We start from the raw sequence: 20,199 nt of genomic DNA, 5'->3' as shown, positions 1-20,199 counted from the left end.
TTTCTTTCTTTCTCTCCGTTAACTGAAAATACAGCATTTGTCTTTAAAACTATTTAATTCAAACTGTATACAAACATAAATTGCTTGAGATGCGAAATCTTCGACCTTAACCATTTAAACATATTGCAAATTAATGTTTTCCTTTAGAAATAAGGCACAAAAGCACTTCGTTTCGTTATTTTAAATCCAATTTTTTAAAAGTCTTAGAAATTTTTTCTCCCTTTAAATTGCATTCAATGCAAAAGTCGCATTACCATTACCGTAAGTCATTCCACTCCGATAGACCCCATCCAACGCAACTTTTCTAATTTCCCATTTTACAATGACGCGAATTATTTGATTTCTTGGAATTTTAATATCCCTGTTAACCTTGATTAAAAATATAACGCAATCTCTGAAGCTATTTGTGGCCATTTGTACATTAAATTTCCAAATATGTGTTAAGGGCATTTGCAAAGGATAAGAAGAAGAAAGTTTTATCGAATAAACGAAAGATATTGCCTTCTTTAAAAGGGTCGGACTTTTTTCCGAGGGTAATTAGTGGCAATTTCTCAAAGGCTTCACTTTGTTTGCGAGCTATTTTTGATTTTTTTAAAGGATATATTTTATGATAATTTCTTTACACTCCACAGACCTCACAATTTCAGCAAGAACGGTTTTGTTGTAAGAAGGTACACACATGAGATCTCGTGTCCACAGACATTTTTGTATTTTATTTATTTATTAATTTTTTTTTTACTTAATCAGTAAATTCTCTTATCGATGATGTTTTTTTTTTTTTTAATTTGCATCTCTCATTTATATAATTTCGCTCAATTTTTCTGTTAAAAAATCTAGAATGGTTAGGGAGAAAAAACCTTTCAAAGCAGAATGAATCTTGTTAGAGTATATTAATCATAAACACTTTTAAACAGCTTATTCTAAAATTATTTTCTTACAAGAGGTCAGTGCATAGAGTGAGTCTGTGGTTTCTTTAATGATTTCTTTTCAGAGTAGAATAATTTATTTTAATGAAATCATGAGATTCCTATGAAAGATTGGACGTGGAACTCTTTGAACACTCAACGGCTCGGATCATTAAATTATTTAGTTACATTAGTCGATTTATTGAATCGAATCACTAGCCGTTACCGAAGACTTATAAAACTGGCAAGCTTCATAAAATCAGAAACAAATTATAAAAATTCCAAATATAAATAAAAACAACAAACAAGATATTTGTAATTATTCAGTTCTTCCGTACTAGTTCAAACAAATTTTATTAGCATTAGTAGAGGCATACGATGCAAGAAAGCAAGCTTATGCATCAGCCTTAAAAAAAAAAAAAAAAACCTCCCAATTCATCCCTCCATTCGTTCCAAATGCCTGTCCAGCTCAGCCTTAAATTTATTTAGGCTATTTTATTCATTTTATTATGTATAGAGTGATAGTAAAGCAAGGCCCCTAACTGTCCACATCTCATTTAATGATGGAGACTAAGCTATTTTTTGAATAATGAGTACGGCATTAATGTTTTAATGTCCATACTAGTTTTTATATTATCTACATATCAATAATATTTTCACATTTATTAGTTATGTAATGATAGTAAAGTGTTAAGTTTTCAGGAAAGCTTAGAACGTTTCGCTTTAACGACTGGTTTCCTAGGAACTCAACTTGGTTATTAAGCGGAGGTACAATTACTAACTAACTTAGGTATTAACTTTGTTAGTACCTAATTTAGGTACTAGCAAAGTTAATCCACATTCGTGGATAAGACCATATTGCGCCATATATATAAGACAACGGCTAAAACTCTACAACTACGACAGCCTGTAGAATTAACACACAAAATCAAAAATAATAACGCTTTTCCACTACTTGGCAGTCTCACATTTCTACTGCAATTATAAGGAACTCACTGATGATCTAAACTTACCCTTTGCTGAGTCATATTACAAACAGAAAGGTTCAACAAATAAACCAAACTCCCCTACTAGCTCCAGAAAATACAGTAAGAACCACCCATGATTTCCAAGATCGACTAAATTATATTTAACTATGTGCTGTATTAAGTTATGCCGATCGTGTGCTATGAGAACGGGCGCCATACATCAGCAAAATTCGGTGATAGGGCTGAATTCCTTTTAAATTTTTGAAGGGTACCGGTTAGGCATGACTGATATAGACAGCAGCACAAGGACATTACCGTATTAATCATGATCTCAAAGTACGGTCAACTCAATGATGTCTGATTTCTAATATTTTCACAAAAAAAGTGAAAATACGAAATCTGACGCTCACTAGAGTCTGTTGCTCTTTTGCGATCGTGTGCAGTGGTAAGCTGTTATTTTTTGACCAACAGGTTAGTTGATTTTAGAAAAAAACGACTTAGCAACAACAAAAAAAAATGTAATTTTTATTTCTCCTCCAAACAAAAGTGTGTGAATCTGGCATGGTATCAACGGGGTTGTCAAACCCACGATTTCTTACCAACGATATACCGAACCTCATGCTGTCCTACATTGATCTTGTGTGTCACTGAAAGAGAAATTATTTGTAATGCGATTTCGAATTAGAATCGAGGCCTGTTTGACAGGTGCTAGAGGAGTATCGCGTACTCGCGTTCGCATTGAATTCAGAGTTTCATGTTTTTTTAGGCTGAACATAAAACATATCAAAGAACCATAATTGTATCTAATTAGTATCATAATGTGTCTATTATGATACTAATTGTCCCTTTATTTAATTTTTATAAAATAGATACTTTCAATATTAATCATCGGCCAAGCGCCAGCTATTTTACATCTGGTCTACCATATACAGGCATACCTCGAATAACGAATAGGATGCGTTCCACGAAATTACTTCGTTAAGCGAAACTTCGTTTTCAGAGGTAAAAATACTATGGCCAGAATAGGGATACGTTCCCACTTAAAGAAAATGAAAAGCTTTTTTTTCGAACAAAGAAAAGTTTTATTAAATAAACAGTCAACTTACATACAAAGTGAAATCTCATTTTAAAATATGAGTCTAAAGTTGATTGCTTATGCTTTTTTTTTTTCATTTAACAATTACCTATACGGAGTTACTGCATTTAACACTGATCGCTTAACAATAAAACTTCTTCCTAAATCAGGATCATTTTCACTAAAAAAATTTAAAACCTTTTCAATGTCATTTAAGCACCTTTTTAAATCTTTGGTTGTTAACACTTTTTCGGCAGGAACTTCTTTAACTTCGTCTTCATTATCTTTGTCTTCGTTGCTAACAAGATTTTCTAAATCTTCCACTGAAAAACCATCATCTTCTGCATTCAATAAATTTCTAACATCCTCTTCATCGACATTTTCGAAACCTATTGATTGAGCCATCTGGATAACTTCATTTCTAATTTCTTGGATGTTATTTTCTTCTTCTAGTACAACTTCTGGACATATTTTGCGCTAAACTCCATTTAAGCATTTCTTAGTGACTTCTTTCCAATAACTATCAATTTTTTCAATTGCGTTTTTAATGGTGTAGTTTTTCCAAAAAGTTTTAACTGTCATTTCCTCTTTATCCTCTAGTTCAGTTAAATTGCTTAATGTTCGACGCAGATAATAAGCTTTAAATGATGCTATTACTCCCTGATCCAATGGCTGAATCAGGGAAGTTGTGTTTGCTGGAAGAAACACAACTTTGACAGGAATGCATGTGTCCAACGTGTGAAGATCAGTAGGATGTCCCGGAGCATTGTCTAACAACAAAAGAGCTTTTTCTTCAAAGTTGTTTTTTTGACAATACCGTTTTACTTCAGGACAAAAGTGGTTAACAAACCAATCAGTAAATAACTCTTGGTAACCCAAGCTTTTCTATTTGCTTTCCATATTACAGGTAAATTCATTTTTATGTTACCTTTTAACGCCCTCGGATTTTCTGAATGGTAAACTAATAACAATTTTAATTTATAATCGCCAGAGGCATTTGATCCAAAGAGTAACGTTAAACGGTCTTTGGCTGCTTTGAACCCAGCAGCTGATTTTTCTTCAATAGAAATAAAGCTTTTTGTTGGTAGCCGTTTCCAGAACAAACCGTTTTCGTCAACACTGAACACCGAATTTGGTGGAAAATTTTCACGTTCAGTTATTTCCTTTAGTTTTTCTGGAAACTTATTTGCAGTTTCTCCTGTTAATTTTACACTATGAATCCTGGCCCGTTTTTTAAATTTCTCGAACCAACCACGAGAAGCCCCAAAGGTTTCCGTAATTTCTTCAGTTTGTTTAGATTTCAGGTGATTAAACTGGAATATTTTTTTTTTATGTTAAATGGGGCTTGAAATTGCGGACTTCGTTATATCGAAGCTTCGTTATCAGAGGTAACGTTAACCGAGGTATGCCTGTATATATATATATATTTTTTTTTTTTTTTTTTTTACTCTGTATTGTAAACTGCCCTGGAACCAGAACTGTATAATTGGATGGTAAAACTGCTCCAACGAAATTAAGAAAAGAATATTGGGCATTTCCTTCTGAAAGCAAAATAATAGAAATGCATTTTGCACCCACGATGTACAAAATGCCCTGGTTATTCTTTGTTATCTTTATCTTTCTGTTATCAAAACTGAGTTTTTGTTGCTCGTATACCTTTTGGTTTCATCCAATTGCAAAATGAATTTTTGTTACTTCAGGTTTTGGTTTTTAATTTCTTTTATAATTGCTTGTTTTTCTTAAGCACAGGGTTCTCAAAAATGAGCAGTTCTTTGTACTATGAGGACTACATTTTTGTATTTTTCGAAATCCTGTTCTATTAACAAAAGGATCAAAGATGTACGCTGAACATAGGCCATTACTAAGAATGAAATGAAATTACATCATAAGTTGATTTCTTGGTAAAAAAGTTAAAGCAGCCTTTTTCTTGGACTATTGCGTTGGCTTCAAAAAAAGTGGAGGTAGTTCATAATTGAGAATATGATAGCTAATATAAAATGTAGGTAGGCGGAAAACAAGAACACTCTGGAATAACTCTTCCCAAAGAAATAATAAATGAAAACTGTAATTATAATATTATGATGTATAATATAAATAAATTCCGTTCTGCTTGTAATACAACTTATGACATGTTGTTTATACTCTAATACATGTATACAGTACTAATAAATGTAACTTTATGACAGCACTGAAATCATATGTTAAATTAATATCATTCATATACAACTATTTAACACATTAAATACATTTGTGCATAATTTTATAACCTTCAAACAATAATTATAAGGACAAAAATGTAAAATATTATAATGCAAACATCGAAAAGTACCGTTAACACAGAAATTCAAAACTTTTCTTTATAATAATTAAAATTTTCATTTATTATTTCTTCGAGAAGAATTTTTCCCGAGGGTATATTTTTCAGAGGTATTTTTTTGTATTATTTTTTCCGGGATTCAAAATGTTATACTTGAAACAAATTTTCCTTGAAATAAAAGGGAATTAAAACAGTGATGAACAGAATACATTTTGTGTTGTACCATTTTTCTTTTTTCTTTTTATTTTTTATTTTTTTATTTTTTTTGACTTATAGTATGTTTACGTTGTATTTCAACAAAACATTTATTTTGTCTTGTTGAAATGCAACTTTAAAAATTCAAGTACAGTATATGTTGCTTTATAAATATAAATACATAAGGACCGAACCAAGATTAACAAATTTTCGGTTTATACTCCGGGATGACCACACGGTCAAGGGAGTTCACAAAATAGAAAGAATACAACGAACAGCACCTTATTTAGCAGTCACATAATTGAATCCTGGACACTCAAGGAACGTGTGCTTATGCACCCTCGTTACTCACCACTCGTACGGCGGCTATCTGAGATAATAAAAGGCAGAGGTTCGACTATCCGTTGTGAAGTACATACTAGATTCCCCTCTGACAAATAACTCATAGAATTTCCATTCTTGATCGATGGGTTGTAGTGAACAATAATTACCCTGGGATGAGTGTAACGCCTAAATTCACCTAAACTTGTCTCTACTCACTACTGCACGAAATGAAATTGCTGTATTTCAATTTTTATAAATTCATTTAAAATAGTGTCTTGTTTTCATTTCAGATAATTTTTCGGATTGTCAGTCTTCTCTTAGGAATTTTTCGCTTTCAGTGTTGTACTATATTTATTTTATCAGCGATAATTTTGAAAACAAAAGTAATATCAAGGCCAATGCTAGTCTGATTGGTATCCCGGGAGAGACGCTATCTTTAGTGACTCCCGAGCTGAGCTCTGACACATCGATGCGCGAATATCCGCCCGTAACTCTGGCCCAGTTTACTTTGAACGATGCTTTTGCTTCTCCAAAGTTTACAATCAAAACTGCTTATTGTCTACAATTTGGAACATGATTAGGACCATCTCCACCCTTTCAACTGTAAACTACTTTTTTATAAGCAGACGACTGTTGTGCGTCCTTACGCACAATACAAGTGTGGTATTTTTAACAGATTGTTCACCAAGTATATCATTTTAAAATAATTGCATATAACAAGGGTGTAAAACTACAGAGAGGCTGTTTAAACGTAATGCTGTTAATGAAATTGATTATATATTTAAGTTGCTCACTATACAACTATATCTACATAAATTAAATTATAAATTAAATTAAATGTGTAAATACATTATTTTTATTTTTTGTCACATTTAGGACGCAAGTTCCAAAATTAATACAATACACTGTGTTGTTATCTATTAGAAACGAGGGAAAAAAAAATTGGATAATACCAGTTTAGAACGATCGAATTAACACTTGAACAAATAGGGCAACTAGGGCCAATAACTTGGTTGAGCCATGATTAGTGGATCTCAACTCAAAAAATATATTGTGAATCAGTGGATTTTATATATGGATTGGCAAAATAAATAATTTTATAGGTTTAATAATAATAATAAAGAATAGTTAGAGAGTTCCTTGCCCAATAATAGTAACCGGGTTTCCCGTGTAAGTCTATAGAGAACAATGAGGGGGCCCTCGTCTCTGTCTAACGAAAATGCTGTTTTTTTTTTTAAAGGCATTCGGTTACGGGTGCTGACCAACTGCAAAATGTCGTCATCATTAGTATCAAAAAGAGTGGAATTTCCATTAAAACTATTCATGCGTTATTGACTACCATGTCGTCATGCACTGATCTAATTTTTTTGATTTAACGACATTTAACATTTGAGCAAGTTAACCATTACCATAAACTTCATTTTAAAGGAAGTTTATCGATTACTGGCATTATAATTTAGGACTCGATAGAAATTCTCATAATCAGACGAAATGAATAACTCTAAGAAGACTTCTTTTTTAATAATTTTCTGAACGATTCTAAAAGACTTTGATGACTGTGGAATCAGCCGATAATTAAATTTTAGTAAACTTAAAAAAAATGTCAACATGTAAATAAATAAAAGCAACACAAAGTTTGAAGGAGAGAGAGAAAGAGAAAAAAAAAAATCCAGATTTCAGAAAATATTTTATTTTTAGGGGAGAGGATGAAAATTCGCTCCAAGCGGCAATATAGTGCTGCATATATTTAAACTGTCGCTCCATCTACTGGCTTTCTGGCGAACTATATGAATGAAAATGGAATAAATGGGTAGTTATTGACATCCAATATGCTAAATGGAGCTAAGTATGGCATTTATTATTTTTTTCTTTCTATATCGCATCAGGTAATAATTTAGCATGTTAATGACCTCAAAAATGCTATGTGCACTAGCGACGCTTTCAAAATTTCTTTGCCTTTGCAAAGTTTGAGCGCAACAAAATTTGCTCTTCCAAGTTTTCTCAAAATCTAAATTTTCTCTATAGAAATTTTCTGTTTGCAATTGTTTTTCATAGAAAAAAAAATCAGATTTCCCTTTACATCTATTGTGATAGTATTAAATATCAAATTTAATACATGATTATTATCTGCGGTAAGCGACTGTAAGTGAAACTCAATTTTTTATTTTATATTTGTTTCCTGTTTGAATGATTTGCGTATTCAAAAATATTTATGAAAATAAAATAAACAAAAACTCCTCGATGTCTTCAAAATCGAAAGCTATAATCAAAGTGATGGGTAGAGAAATGAGAAGAGAAGGGTAAGCAGCTTTTCAACTTTCATTTTTTGACAGGACTAGGCCGATTGCTGCTGTACTAGGTGCTGCCAACAGCGGCTCCGAAATAAAAGACCGGATTCGCACGTTGACCCGTTGCCGACGTAGTGAAAGCAGGCTGACAGTCCCAGGGGCGATCTGTTGTCTCGCTGCACCCTCCTGAGTTCCGAAATAATGGTTGAGTAATGGCCACTGCCGTGAATACGGCGTACATGGGTCTTCTACGGGACCGCCAAGAGCGGAGCGTGCTTTGTGGCTGCCCTGTAGGGGGGCCAGGGTTGGGGCCAAGATAAAGCGGCGTGTTTTCGTGACATTCTATTTTTATGGCTAGCGCACTTAGTTGAAGTGTACTTCACGTTCTCGTAGCTGTCAGGATTGCGCGGGGGTGGCAACAGTCCAGCAGCACTGATGGGAGGCGGTAAGTGGCACTGATTGACATTTACAGAAGGCATTATGTCCTGCGGTAACAAAACAAAGCAATTGCCTTAAGGGATGTAATATAATGGTCGTCTCTCAATGCCACATGATTTTGGAGCCTTAATTTCAATATTGGAGATAATGGAGATTTTAAATTAAGATTACACGACCTTTTTTGGGGATGATTGATCAGCCCATTCAGCCAATGCATGTAATCAGAATATTGAAAGTATACCAGATTTTAATAGAATGGATAGAGGGGATTTTTTTTTTTTTAAAGAAATTCCATCTGTTGAGGATGGAGTAAAATAGAGACATAAAAGGGAAAAGTAAAAATGATGCATGCTTCACAAAATCAGTTATGATGCAAAATATTCACAGAACATATTATATTTGACAATTTACAGTGTTGACAGACATAGAATATAATTAATATCCCATTATGTGTATGCATACAGATGTTAGAATTTGTCCAAAGGCATATTTTTAAATTAGTGGGGACCTAGACATACTAATCTTAATTTCCTTTAATCTGGAAGGCAGTTTAATACTGTAGATTAAAAAAAAAAAAACAACAACTTGCATAGATTTAGTAGTCCTTTACAAGTATATTTAAATTTGATTTCTCTCTCTTTTTTTTTTAAAACTAAACAAAAATGAGAAAACATGATTCATTACATTTTATATTTCGTACAGAATTAAATTTTATTTGTATGCTTGAATTAGAATTATTTTATGCTGGACAAGTGGGTCATCTGTCCTGGGCCAAGGCATTGCTTTTTTTGGGGGAGGGGGGCAGGACAACTGTCATAAGTTAGAGAAAGGAGAATTGGAAGGAGAAGGCAGGCATGATGAGGCTTTTTTCCCAGAAAACCTCATATGTGAAAGTTCATTGTTCCCAAAGATACTTCTGTCTTAGGGGCAAAAAAAAAAAAAAAAAAAAATAGTCTGCTCTCAGTCCACTGGTGGAGGGTACAATGTGGAAGTCCAAAGTATTCTAGTACCCTAAATTCTACAAAAGAATAATTTGGAGCAGAACTGAAGGGAACAGTACAGCATTGTATCCTTTATGGCAAAGTGTACTTAAATCGTTGATAATTTTCATATAGAACTTGTTTTCCCGAGAGCTGTTTGGGTGGGATTCATAGAAAGCTTGATGATGATTGCTATCCTATTAGCTGGAAACAGTCTGCCAATGCAGGGATTTCTAACCTTTTTATGACTCGAGGGGACAAAACAGATAAACCACTAAAGGACTGCTTGGATTCTTGTGGGAAGAGGATAATGGCTATTCCTTACCACTAATTATGCATTTTTTGAAACATACCATATTTGACAGCATATAAGACACATGGGCATATAGAATGCACCCCCATTTTAGAAAGGAAAATTAAGGGGAAAAAGTTTTAGTATATTTAGGTATTTAATATTTATTCTAATGTGTATAGTAGAAAAAAGCTCATCCTAAACATATGATCAGAACAGCAAGAAAAATACTAATACTGTATAATAATATATTATTTAATTATTATTATTAATTTACCAATACAGCAATATAAAAGAGAAATAAACAAATCTTAGCTACATTAGAAAATATTTTATATGAAGCAAACTAAGACTAGAATTGAAAATGAACAAAAAGACAGTGAGGAATGGTAAAAAACATTAGTGTTCTGCAAACGGAAAGTTCAGTCATTTTGAAAACCAAAAAAATCATTGCCTTCAAATCCCAAAAACTCTTCCTCGCTAATGTTGGTATCACTATCATCAAATAATGCAATGTCTTAGTGCCATCAAGGGCATTACTAATTCCGGTCTTCTTGAAAGACTTTATAATTATTTTACCACTTATATTTCTCCAAGATTCCTTAACCCATTCACACACCTGTGCAGTGGTGGGCTTCTTCATTTTTCCTGTGGGTGCGAGGTCATGGTCAGGTTCTCCCATCCATTTGTTCAACTGTTCTCTCATATTTTGCTTAAATGGCTTGTTTATGGACACATCCAAAGACAAGCCGATTGCAGGCTTGTCAGTCCACCGGGAATGACAACTACCTGTGTATTCAATTTCCTCACCCTCTTTTTAATGACTTCAGTTTTATGGGCTCTGAATTGGTCCCAAATGAGAAGAGATGGTTCCCTTAAGATGGACCAGCACCACCATTTATTACGTGAGAAAATTTCCTTGATCACACATTCATATTTTCCACTATCATGGAAAAACTATTGCAATTTTCAGAGGTTTGAAAGTTTTTCCTCTAGTATAGAGCTAAGATGAAGCTCCGTGCAAAATTTCATTAAATTTGGTCCAGTAGAAGATAAATTAAACTGGAATAAATTTTCTTAACGCTTTTCTCATGGCAGTTTTCATTACAAACTTTTTAGGAATAATGCCAGTAAAAACGTTTTTAACGGCAAAAATGGTGGTAGTTTTGTGCCATCAGCACAACAGGCCAAAACTGGTATACTAATAACACCGATCTTTTTTTTTTTTTTTTTTTAGTCACCCACAATGATAACAATTCATTGTCATGATTATAGTCACATCACACACAACTAAAGTACACTACCATACACAGAGACACTCAACATCACGAACGACTTCACAGAACTAACTGGCCCGCCGATCAGCAAACTATTGAGAAACCTGAAGAAGAATCTTGAAGCCTCCATTGCCTTCTAAAGCTTTTCCTGCATTTTCCTGGCTTTTGAAACTTCTTTGAACTGATTCCAAACAACTCTGCGAATACAAAAGTATCCTAGGATGTCTCGTTATCCTCCAGAAATGAAAATATTCTGACCAAACGGCAAAATACAGCCTGTCCACTCACCTCGATGCCAATGAGAGAGGGCTGACTTCCGCGTATAGGACACAGGGTTATTTTTCTAGGCATTTTTTTGGAAAAAAAGTGCCTCTTATATGCCATCAAATACAGTAATTGAATTTGTTAAATTTAGATATTATTTAATATGAAAATCCAATTAATTCTTAACATTAATAACATTCTTACTACAGTGAACTCCCATTATAGTGCTTTTGAAAGGACTAGCCCGAAAGAGCACTAATAAGCAGGACATTCCACACTTCACAGGATTGATCATGGGACCAGAAGAAAGGAGTGCTCTAAGTGGGAGTGTTATAATGGAAGTTTATAGTTATAAACTATATAGTTATACTGTTAAATACCAAAGATATTTTTAAAAGTCAGTGTGAAACTGTATTTTGTGACATTGTAGTTTTAAACTTGGTGTGAGGGGGCACTTATGCCTACATGGCAGTGAGCTGGGATTAGATACCCTGTGCCAGTGCATCCAATGATGTATTTAAAAGTTAAGATGCTGATTATATCTTATGATTGATATTTTTGTGTCATTTTAAGAGCTGTAGACCAGGAGTGAAAGGGTAGGCAACCATTTTGCCTAGAATTTGGATTTTTGAGATATTTCCACGGAGGGCTGCTGATAGTGCATGAAGGGCACCTTTTAAACTTTATTCTGTTACCTTAAGATCTAGTACTCCATACCAAGAAGCCTCTGAATATTCAAAGTTGGGGCAGCAGACCAGATGATGTATTTAAGAGTGAAAAGTAATGGAATCTTGAAAATGAATTACAACAGTTTTAATAGAAAAGTATGAGCTGCCAAGTTATAAACTCTAAAAATCAATATTAAGCTAATAAAACAGACAGACACCAGAGCACAAGATTCAACAGTTTGTCTGACTTAGCACATGCACAGTCTATATATTATCAGTATGTGCAATGTAGCAACTATATTATTGAGCCATATTGCATAATAATAAAAATATTCCTTAGCTTTGTGGATATTTTATATTAATGAGTAATTTATTTCTTTAACAGAAAGACCAAGGTATCGAACAGCTTACGAATGCGAGGGTGGGACATTACATATATCTTGTGAAGAGGGCCATCTAATACATTTGATCCGTGCTAATTATGGACGATTCAGTATTAGTATTTGTAATGAACACGGTGTCTTGGATTGGAGTGTGGATTGTATGTCTCATCGCTCCTTTCGAGTGATGCAACAAAGGTAAGGTTCAGTGGTAATTATTGAGTATTCACAAATTACATGTTTTGTATTTAAATGTTAAAACTCATACTTATCTTTATATTGTATTCCTCAAACTAAATGAGTATATAAACAAGATCATAATTTGACATACTCTTCCCACTTCCACAAGCTCCTCACTATTTGTATTATCAATTCAATTATTCATATTTATTTGGTGGATTCAGAGTTTCGGAACTTTTGAAATAGACACCAAAGGATGTAGTACTTGTATGCATCTTCATATCTGTCTGTGTGCAGATACACGCAATATACATTGTAATGAGTGACTCAGATAAAGGATGCTCAGCTTGTGAAGCCAGTAAAGGTATGCAAGATTTGTTTAATTTTAAACATAGCGTTCCTGTTCCTTTACAGCTGCTCTGCTCTCCAGATTTAGATCCTACTGATTACTTCCTGTTTCCCAGAATGAAACAGCTCCTTAAGGGATGCAGGTTTAAGTCTGCAGAGGAGGCAGAATATTCAGGGATGGCTTGAGGCTGTAATTGAAGTGAGCACTGCACCTGTAATAAGTAGGTGCTATAGTGACTGCTTATTATAGGTGTCGTAGCAGAGGTGTGCTTCAAATGGAAATTGCTTAGGGAAGATAGCATACCTGTACTTGAGGTAGAGTTATCCTGATTTTGAAAGTCTATAGAAAGCCATGCACCATCGCAAACAATACAGTTCCAACATAACTCACTTAAGATTAATTTCAAATACAATGTTTTGCATTAATATTTTACTAAAAGTCGGAAAAAATACTTTAAATATTTCAAGTGAATACATTTAATAACTCATTTTTTCATCATATTATTTTACAAAAACACTGTCATCACTACAGTAACTTCATATTTCATAGAGCCAGTGTTAGAAATATGCTGTGATGGAGTTATTGACTGAAAAATTATAGTATTTGAAGGACTGCTTCCAAAAAGTAGCACTTCTGATAGAAGTACAATGAGAAGAGAACTACTTCAAAGGTGGTGTGCATTAAAGCATCCCCATCACAACAGCTAACTTTATACCAACATGTGTTCTGTAATACTTTGTACTATATATGATACCGAAGTGAGTGACTATATACATAAGGGGCTACGGTCAGTGGTATCAACTGATTATAAATCATTGATACCTGCTGCTGTGTTTATCTCTGCTTTTGCCCTTAACCCTGCATTGGCCCCAATTGCAATTAAGGAGATACTGCAGCACCTGTAAGGTGACAAAAACTTTTTTTTCAGTTTCTGAGAAAAGTTTTTTTTTTTTTTTTTTTTTTTCCTTCTTTAATTCTGTTCAGAATATACCAACATTTTATCTTTCCTTGGATTGCAATACTTATATTTATTAAAGTTATTTATTATTATATGTTATACTTATTTTATTAAAAATAAAAAAATATTTTTTATTAAATTAAATATTTAAAAAATGAAGTGTTTTTTAACATTGTTTTATTCTAATTTAATTATAAATTATTAATTCTGCTGAAAATTAAAAAAAAGGATATTATCGAAAAAAACTGTAAACATAACTATTAATCTCTTCTGTTTTTCAATTTAAAAAACCATTAATTGCATGACATTTCGAACGTATACCTGTATATATATTTCTGCTTATTGTGATCTTGAGTAATGTCATCTCTTTTATGAAATCCCAGTAAGATGTATTCATGTACAAATTACAATAAAACAACCGATTACAATATAAAAACACTGAATGAAACAAATTTTATTGTAATCAGTGCTTTGGTTTTTGTTATTGCCCTTTTGTTTTATTGCAGTTTTACTCACATGCAGTGGATGATTACATAACATCCCAATTTGTTCTTAAACTCTGACACGTTGCATGTTTAGTTACTGCTGTTGTTTTGTCTAGTTTATGTAGTTGTCAGTGTAATTACTCCATGAAACAAAGTACTGTATTCTGTACCACTTTGATTGTTTTGCAGTAGAGCATTGCCCTTTTCTAATTCTTAATTTTAATACTTTATTTGTTTTTAATGGTTCGTATGAATTTACAGAAACATTTCGACAGTGTAATTTTTATTGATAACATTCATGAAGAAATAGTGTACAGTGAAATTAAGCTGTTTTATGTTGTTTGATTTCACTGTTTTTTTTTCTCTCTACTTCCACCTTTATATACACATTTCCACTCTGCATCAATAAACAATTCTAAACCACTGCATCCTTGTTTCATTTGTTATTGTTATTAAGTGTCCCAAAGTGATCACAATAAGTGATGTCCACTGCAATTTTTAAAAAAAAATGTAAAAAAGAAAATATATGTATTAGATATTATTATCCACTTCCATTTTCAAATTTATTTAAAAATTTCTGTCAAATTTGGCATGCCGTGAAGTGTGCAAAATCTGAATGTTGTGCATGTTGCTAACTCATTATTCCAAGTAAATATCTCCTTCCACATTTCCATCTTTATTATTCAAAAATAATAAAGATACAGTAGATATTTAATGATAAATAACATCAGAATTCCGTCATGGAAGAGTAAAAATAAATAACTTTAAACTAAAAATAAACACACAATTCCAAGTTTCCTAAAAACTTCGTAACAGTTGATACCTGAATGGGTCTCATGTGTAATTACTCTGGGAAAACCATTAAAATCACTTAACAAACCACACAAAGAAATTCTGGAATGTACAAAAAAATTGCAGATTTTTATCTTCAACCAGCGGTTATCATGAAATTGATATTTTTGAGCAGAGCCTGTCAGGTCCGGTGCTACCACCAGAAGGTTAAGAATGCTCCCACTTCGTGGGTACTGACAATCATGCATCTTGTTAGTTTTGGATATCACCAACTTTTTCTATAGCAAAATATTAATGCTGACACCAAAACTATGTTAGCCCTACTTATAGTAAGCTGGTTTCCATGCTTTACTAAGTGATGGGCTATTCTACACAGACTTGCCAATCAGAATATTAGATTTTGTAATATTTCAATTACAATGTAGATGAGGATGCTTTTGGCTTAAAACACAACTTACAGTAAATTACATAAATAAATGGCTTTTGGAATAGAGGGAGATATAAATGGATTAAATTAAAACACACAATAAAAAATTGTAGTTTAGCAAAAAAAAAAAAAAAAAAAATTTCTGAAATATTAATTTACCACTTATATTTAAGTTGTATTTGTTGAAATACAGGGTGCAGCACTGCAAACTAGTGATTTTATTTTGCAATATCAATGAGCAAATTGATATATTTTGTGAAAAAACTTTATTTAAAAATATAAATATGAATAAATGTGCTTTCTTTTTAGTTAAGTACTTTCTAATCTATGCTGAAAATTTTCTGTTACATAACAACATTTTTATCAGTTTCTCAGATTTCTTGTGGAATTTTCTCTTTTAATTCAATGGACACTGAATGTTGCTTATATCAAAGGGCAATTATGAAAAACTTTCCTTTAGACATCCCCACAGGGAAGAGTCATTTGCAGGACCATGGAAGCTATGCAGTTTTGAAAAATTCTGAAACATGATTCAGAAAAACATGTCCTTAAGATTTGCATAGTGTCACAGGTTGTCTGGATTGTGCCATCTTACTTGATAAAACTGCTCTGTTCCGTACAGATAGCACAATGCATATAAGCATCATTCTTCCCACACCAGGTTAAAAAGGCCTGGGATTGAATTCCATCTGTCTCAGACAAGGGTTGCATGGTTTTTTCTCCTGGAAACTCTGATTTTTCATCCAGCAAACAGGCAAATCAGCCACAGAATACATGCAGTTTGCAAATATAATTATATATACAGTAGAGTGTATATATAATAATTTTGTATATATAATTATATATGCAGTTATCTGGAATAATTAATGTCAGATCTCTTCCGGATAGCCAAATTTTCTGGATAAATTGAACATAAGGTAAGATTAAATAAATTCTGTTATAATGTATTAAAGTAAAAGAAAAAGACTTTGTTCGATTGTTTTTTGGTTTGTTTGTTGTGACTTTTTTTTTTTGCTACTAAATCTCTCAAGTTCCTTAATATCATCACTTTGAGATTATATTGCATTTTTTCTGTGTTTTTCTGCCTATTTTAGTGCTATTTCTTTTCATTGACATTTTACTGTAAAAAAAGAGAGAAAAATGATAAATTGCACAGTTTCAAGCTCATATTATTCTTACTAAATCTGGAGCTAAACTAAACATAATATGAAATGAAGAGAACAAAATATGCCATGGAAAATTGGGTTCACGGAAGCGAATGAAAAAACTATCACTCATGGTTTGCTAATTCAACATTTTATCAGATATGCGAAGTAAAATAACAGACAGAAATACTTTCGTAACATAATAAACATTTGTCTCAAATACCACCATTAATAAAAATTAAAAAAAAAAGAAAAGAAAAATCAACCTTACAAATTATTCTGGATAACTGACATTCCAGATAACCAACGTTCTACTGTGTGTATATGTATGTATATATATATACACACACACACAGTAGAACCATATACAGTAGTCAGCATATATATAGTACCATATATATATATATATATATATATATATATATATATATATATATATATATATATATATATATATATATTATTCTTTTGTCTTATCTTTGTGGTTTGTTATTCTTTTGTATTAATTTTGTTAATTACGGGTGTTTTTAACACATAGGTATTTTAGTAAATACACAACTGTTCTTTACGATAGCCTAATCTCGGTTATCTTAATTTACCATGGCCTATACATTTATGATTTTACAACTTGTTACGTATTGCTAAAGAAATTGTCAAACAATTATTAATGAAAAACTGTAGCAATAAGGAAATTATCAATACTACTTTATAATATTATATTAAACATTCTTATACATTTCAGTATTACATCACATGTACGTCAATCCCCTACTTCATCGGGGGCTTTGAGAGGATTGACAGTCCATTCGATGTAATGCATTTCTTACTTACCCGTTTCTGTTTGTATCTATCACAGCTTTGCTATTTTTTCAGTACTAAATTCTAATTTTTGAACCCCTGTTTATATTATTCCTAATTGTTATTAGTTAAATTCGTTTTTTATAATTAACCAAATTAATTTCCCATCATCTACCCAGCAACTGTGATAGAATACACAAAGCCCAACGGGTAAGTTTTTTAATAAAAATATTGCAATAACTTTACTCACTTGATGTGTTTAAGTGGAGGTCGTAGTGTCGAAAAAGGAAAGTTTCCCATCCTACTTGATGTGTTTCTGTGGAGGTCGTAGAGTCGAAATAAGGAAAATTTCCTACTTTTAACTGGTTTTATGGATGGCCATCCCTATGGCGCTGTTTTTATGGCCCTGTCGCGTTAACGTTTCACATATGTGCAGATGGTGTGTTGGCCGAAGTCCCCGATATTAAGGCCAAGGTCTATTATTGTGTTTTGGTGGTTGGTTCAATGAATTTACTTTACTTAACTTAGTTGTGTATTTACATTATTGTAAAAATAAATGTAAAAATAATGTAAATACACAACTAAGTTAAGTAAAGTAAATTCATTGAACCAACCACCAAAACACAATAATAGACCTTGGCCTTAATATCGGGGACTTCGGCCAACACACCATCTGCACATATGTGAAACGTTAACGCGACAGGGCCATAAAAACAGCGCCATAGGGATGGCCATCCATAAAACCAGTTAAAAGTAGGAAATTTTCCTTATTTCGACTCTACGACCTCCACAGAAACACATCAAGTAGGATGGGAAACTTTCCTTTTTCGACACTACGACCTCCACTTAAACACATCAAGTGAGTAAAGTTATTGCAATATTTTTATTAAAAAACTTACCCGTTGGGCTTTGTGTATTCTATCACAGTTGCTGGGTAGATGATGGGAAATTAATTTGGTTAATTATAAAAAACGAATTTAACTAATAACAATTAGGAATAATATAAACAGGGGTTCAAAAATTAGAATTTAGTACTGAAAAAATAGCAAAGCTGTGATAGATACAAACAGAAACGGGTAAGTAAGAAATGCATTACATCGAATGGACTGTCAATCCTCTCAAAGCCCCCGATGAAGTAGGGGATTGACGTACATGTGATGTAATACTGAAATGTATAAGAATGTTTAATATAATATTATAAAGTAGTATTGATAATTTGCTTATTGCTATAGTTTTTCATTAATAATTGTTTGACAATTTCTTTAGCAATACGTAACAAGTTGTAAAATCATAAATGTATAGGCCATGGTAAATTAAGATAACCGAGATTAGGCTATCGTAAAGAACAGTTGTGTATTTACTAAAATACCTATGTGTTAAAAACACCCGTAATTAACAAAATTAATACAAAAGAATAACAAACCACAAAGATAAGACAAAAGAATAACAAACCACAAAGATAAGACAAAAGAATAATAATATGTACTCTGTTTGTACCCATGCATTGCTAAAACAGCTACTGGGACAACAGAAAAAGCTAGTAAGAAATTAAAATAAATAAAACTACTATAATTATAAATAAAATACGGCATGAACTATCATATTACAAAAGAATAATATATATATATATATATATATAGCATTAGCATTAGCATTAGTAGAGGCATACGATGCAAGAAAGCAAGCTTATTCAGCATCAGCCCAAAAAAAAAAAAAAAAAACCCTCTCCCATTTCACCCCTCCGTTCGTTCGAAATACCTGTCCAGTTGAGCTTTAAATTTGTTTAGGCTATCAACTTCAACAACAAGTGATGGAAGTCGGTTCCACCAACCAACCACCCGCTGGCCAAAGGCAAATTTCCGCACATCTATCCGACATCCGTCCTTCCTCAATTTGAATTTATGCCCTCTGAGGTGATTATTCTGAGAAAGATGAAGAATCCCATTGGCATTGAGCATGCTCAAACCATTCAAGGCCTTATACACCTCTATCAGATCACCTCGCCGGTGCCTAGTCTCCAGACTCTGTAATTTGCAAAACTTAAGCCTTTCTTCGTAAGAGCAACCCTTTGTTCCATTTACTAATCTTGTTGCCCTTCTCTGTACCCGTTCCAGCAGCTCTACATCCTTCTTGAAATGAGGCCTCCAGACCTGTATACAGTACTCAAGATGTGGCCTAACCATTGCCTTATACAAGGGAATAATCACCTCCTTATCCCTGCTAGAAAAATTCCTGTATATCATTGACAAGACACCATGAGCTACTCTTGCAGCTCGTCTGCACTGCTCAGAGAACTTCATATCTCCCTGCACAATTACCCCCAGGTCCTTTTCATTCTCCACCACTGTCAGTGTGGTACCGCAGAGTTGATACGTTGCTCTGGGGTTACTGTTTCCCATATGCAGTACTTTACATTTGTCAATGTTAAACTTCATTTGCCACCTCTCAGCCCATCTGTTCAACCTTTCCAGATCCTGTTGCAGCAGCATAGCGTCAGTAGTGTCCTTGACGACCCTGCCAACCTTTGTATCATCTGCAAACTTGGACATTAAACTTGATATCCCATCATCAATATCATTCATAAACACCGAAAACAACAACGGACCCAACACTGAACCTTGAGGAACTCCACTAATAACATTAGTCCACGTTGAGCAGTGTCCATTGATTACCACTCTCTGTCTTCTGCCACTC

At 33.1% G+C, this 20,199-nt stretch overlaps 1 protein-coding gene across 1 annotated transcript in view; it reads left to right on the top strand.

Annotated features, from left to right (window-relative positions):
- The window catches only part of LOC150086084 (latrophilin Cirl-like), a 132,459-nt gene that overhangs the window by 38,379 nt on the left and 73,881 nt on the right, over positions 1-20,199 (top strand). Inside the window, exon 3 of the mRNA XM_090374791.1 lies at positions 12,377-12,569. Within this exon, the coding sequence (XP_090230917.1) occupies positions 12,377-12,569 (193 nt within the window). The remainder of the gene's footprint in view (positions 1-12,376; positions 12,570-20,199) is intronic.

Source organism: Mastigoproctus giganteus, chromosome 5 (assembly GCF_048544385.1).
Source record: "Mastigoproctus giganteus isolate SK-2022 chromosome 5, ASM4854438v1, whole genome shotgun sequence".
Classification (NCBI taxonomy): domain Eukaryota; kingdom Metazoa; phylum Arthropoda; class Arachnida; order Uropygi; family Thelyphonidae; genus Mastigoproctus; species Mastigoproctus giganteus.
Note: the sequence above shows the minus strand (reverse complement) of the source record. Positions and strands in the feature narration are given on the sequence as shown.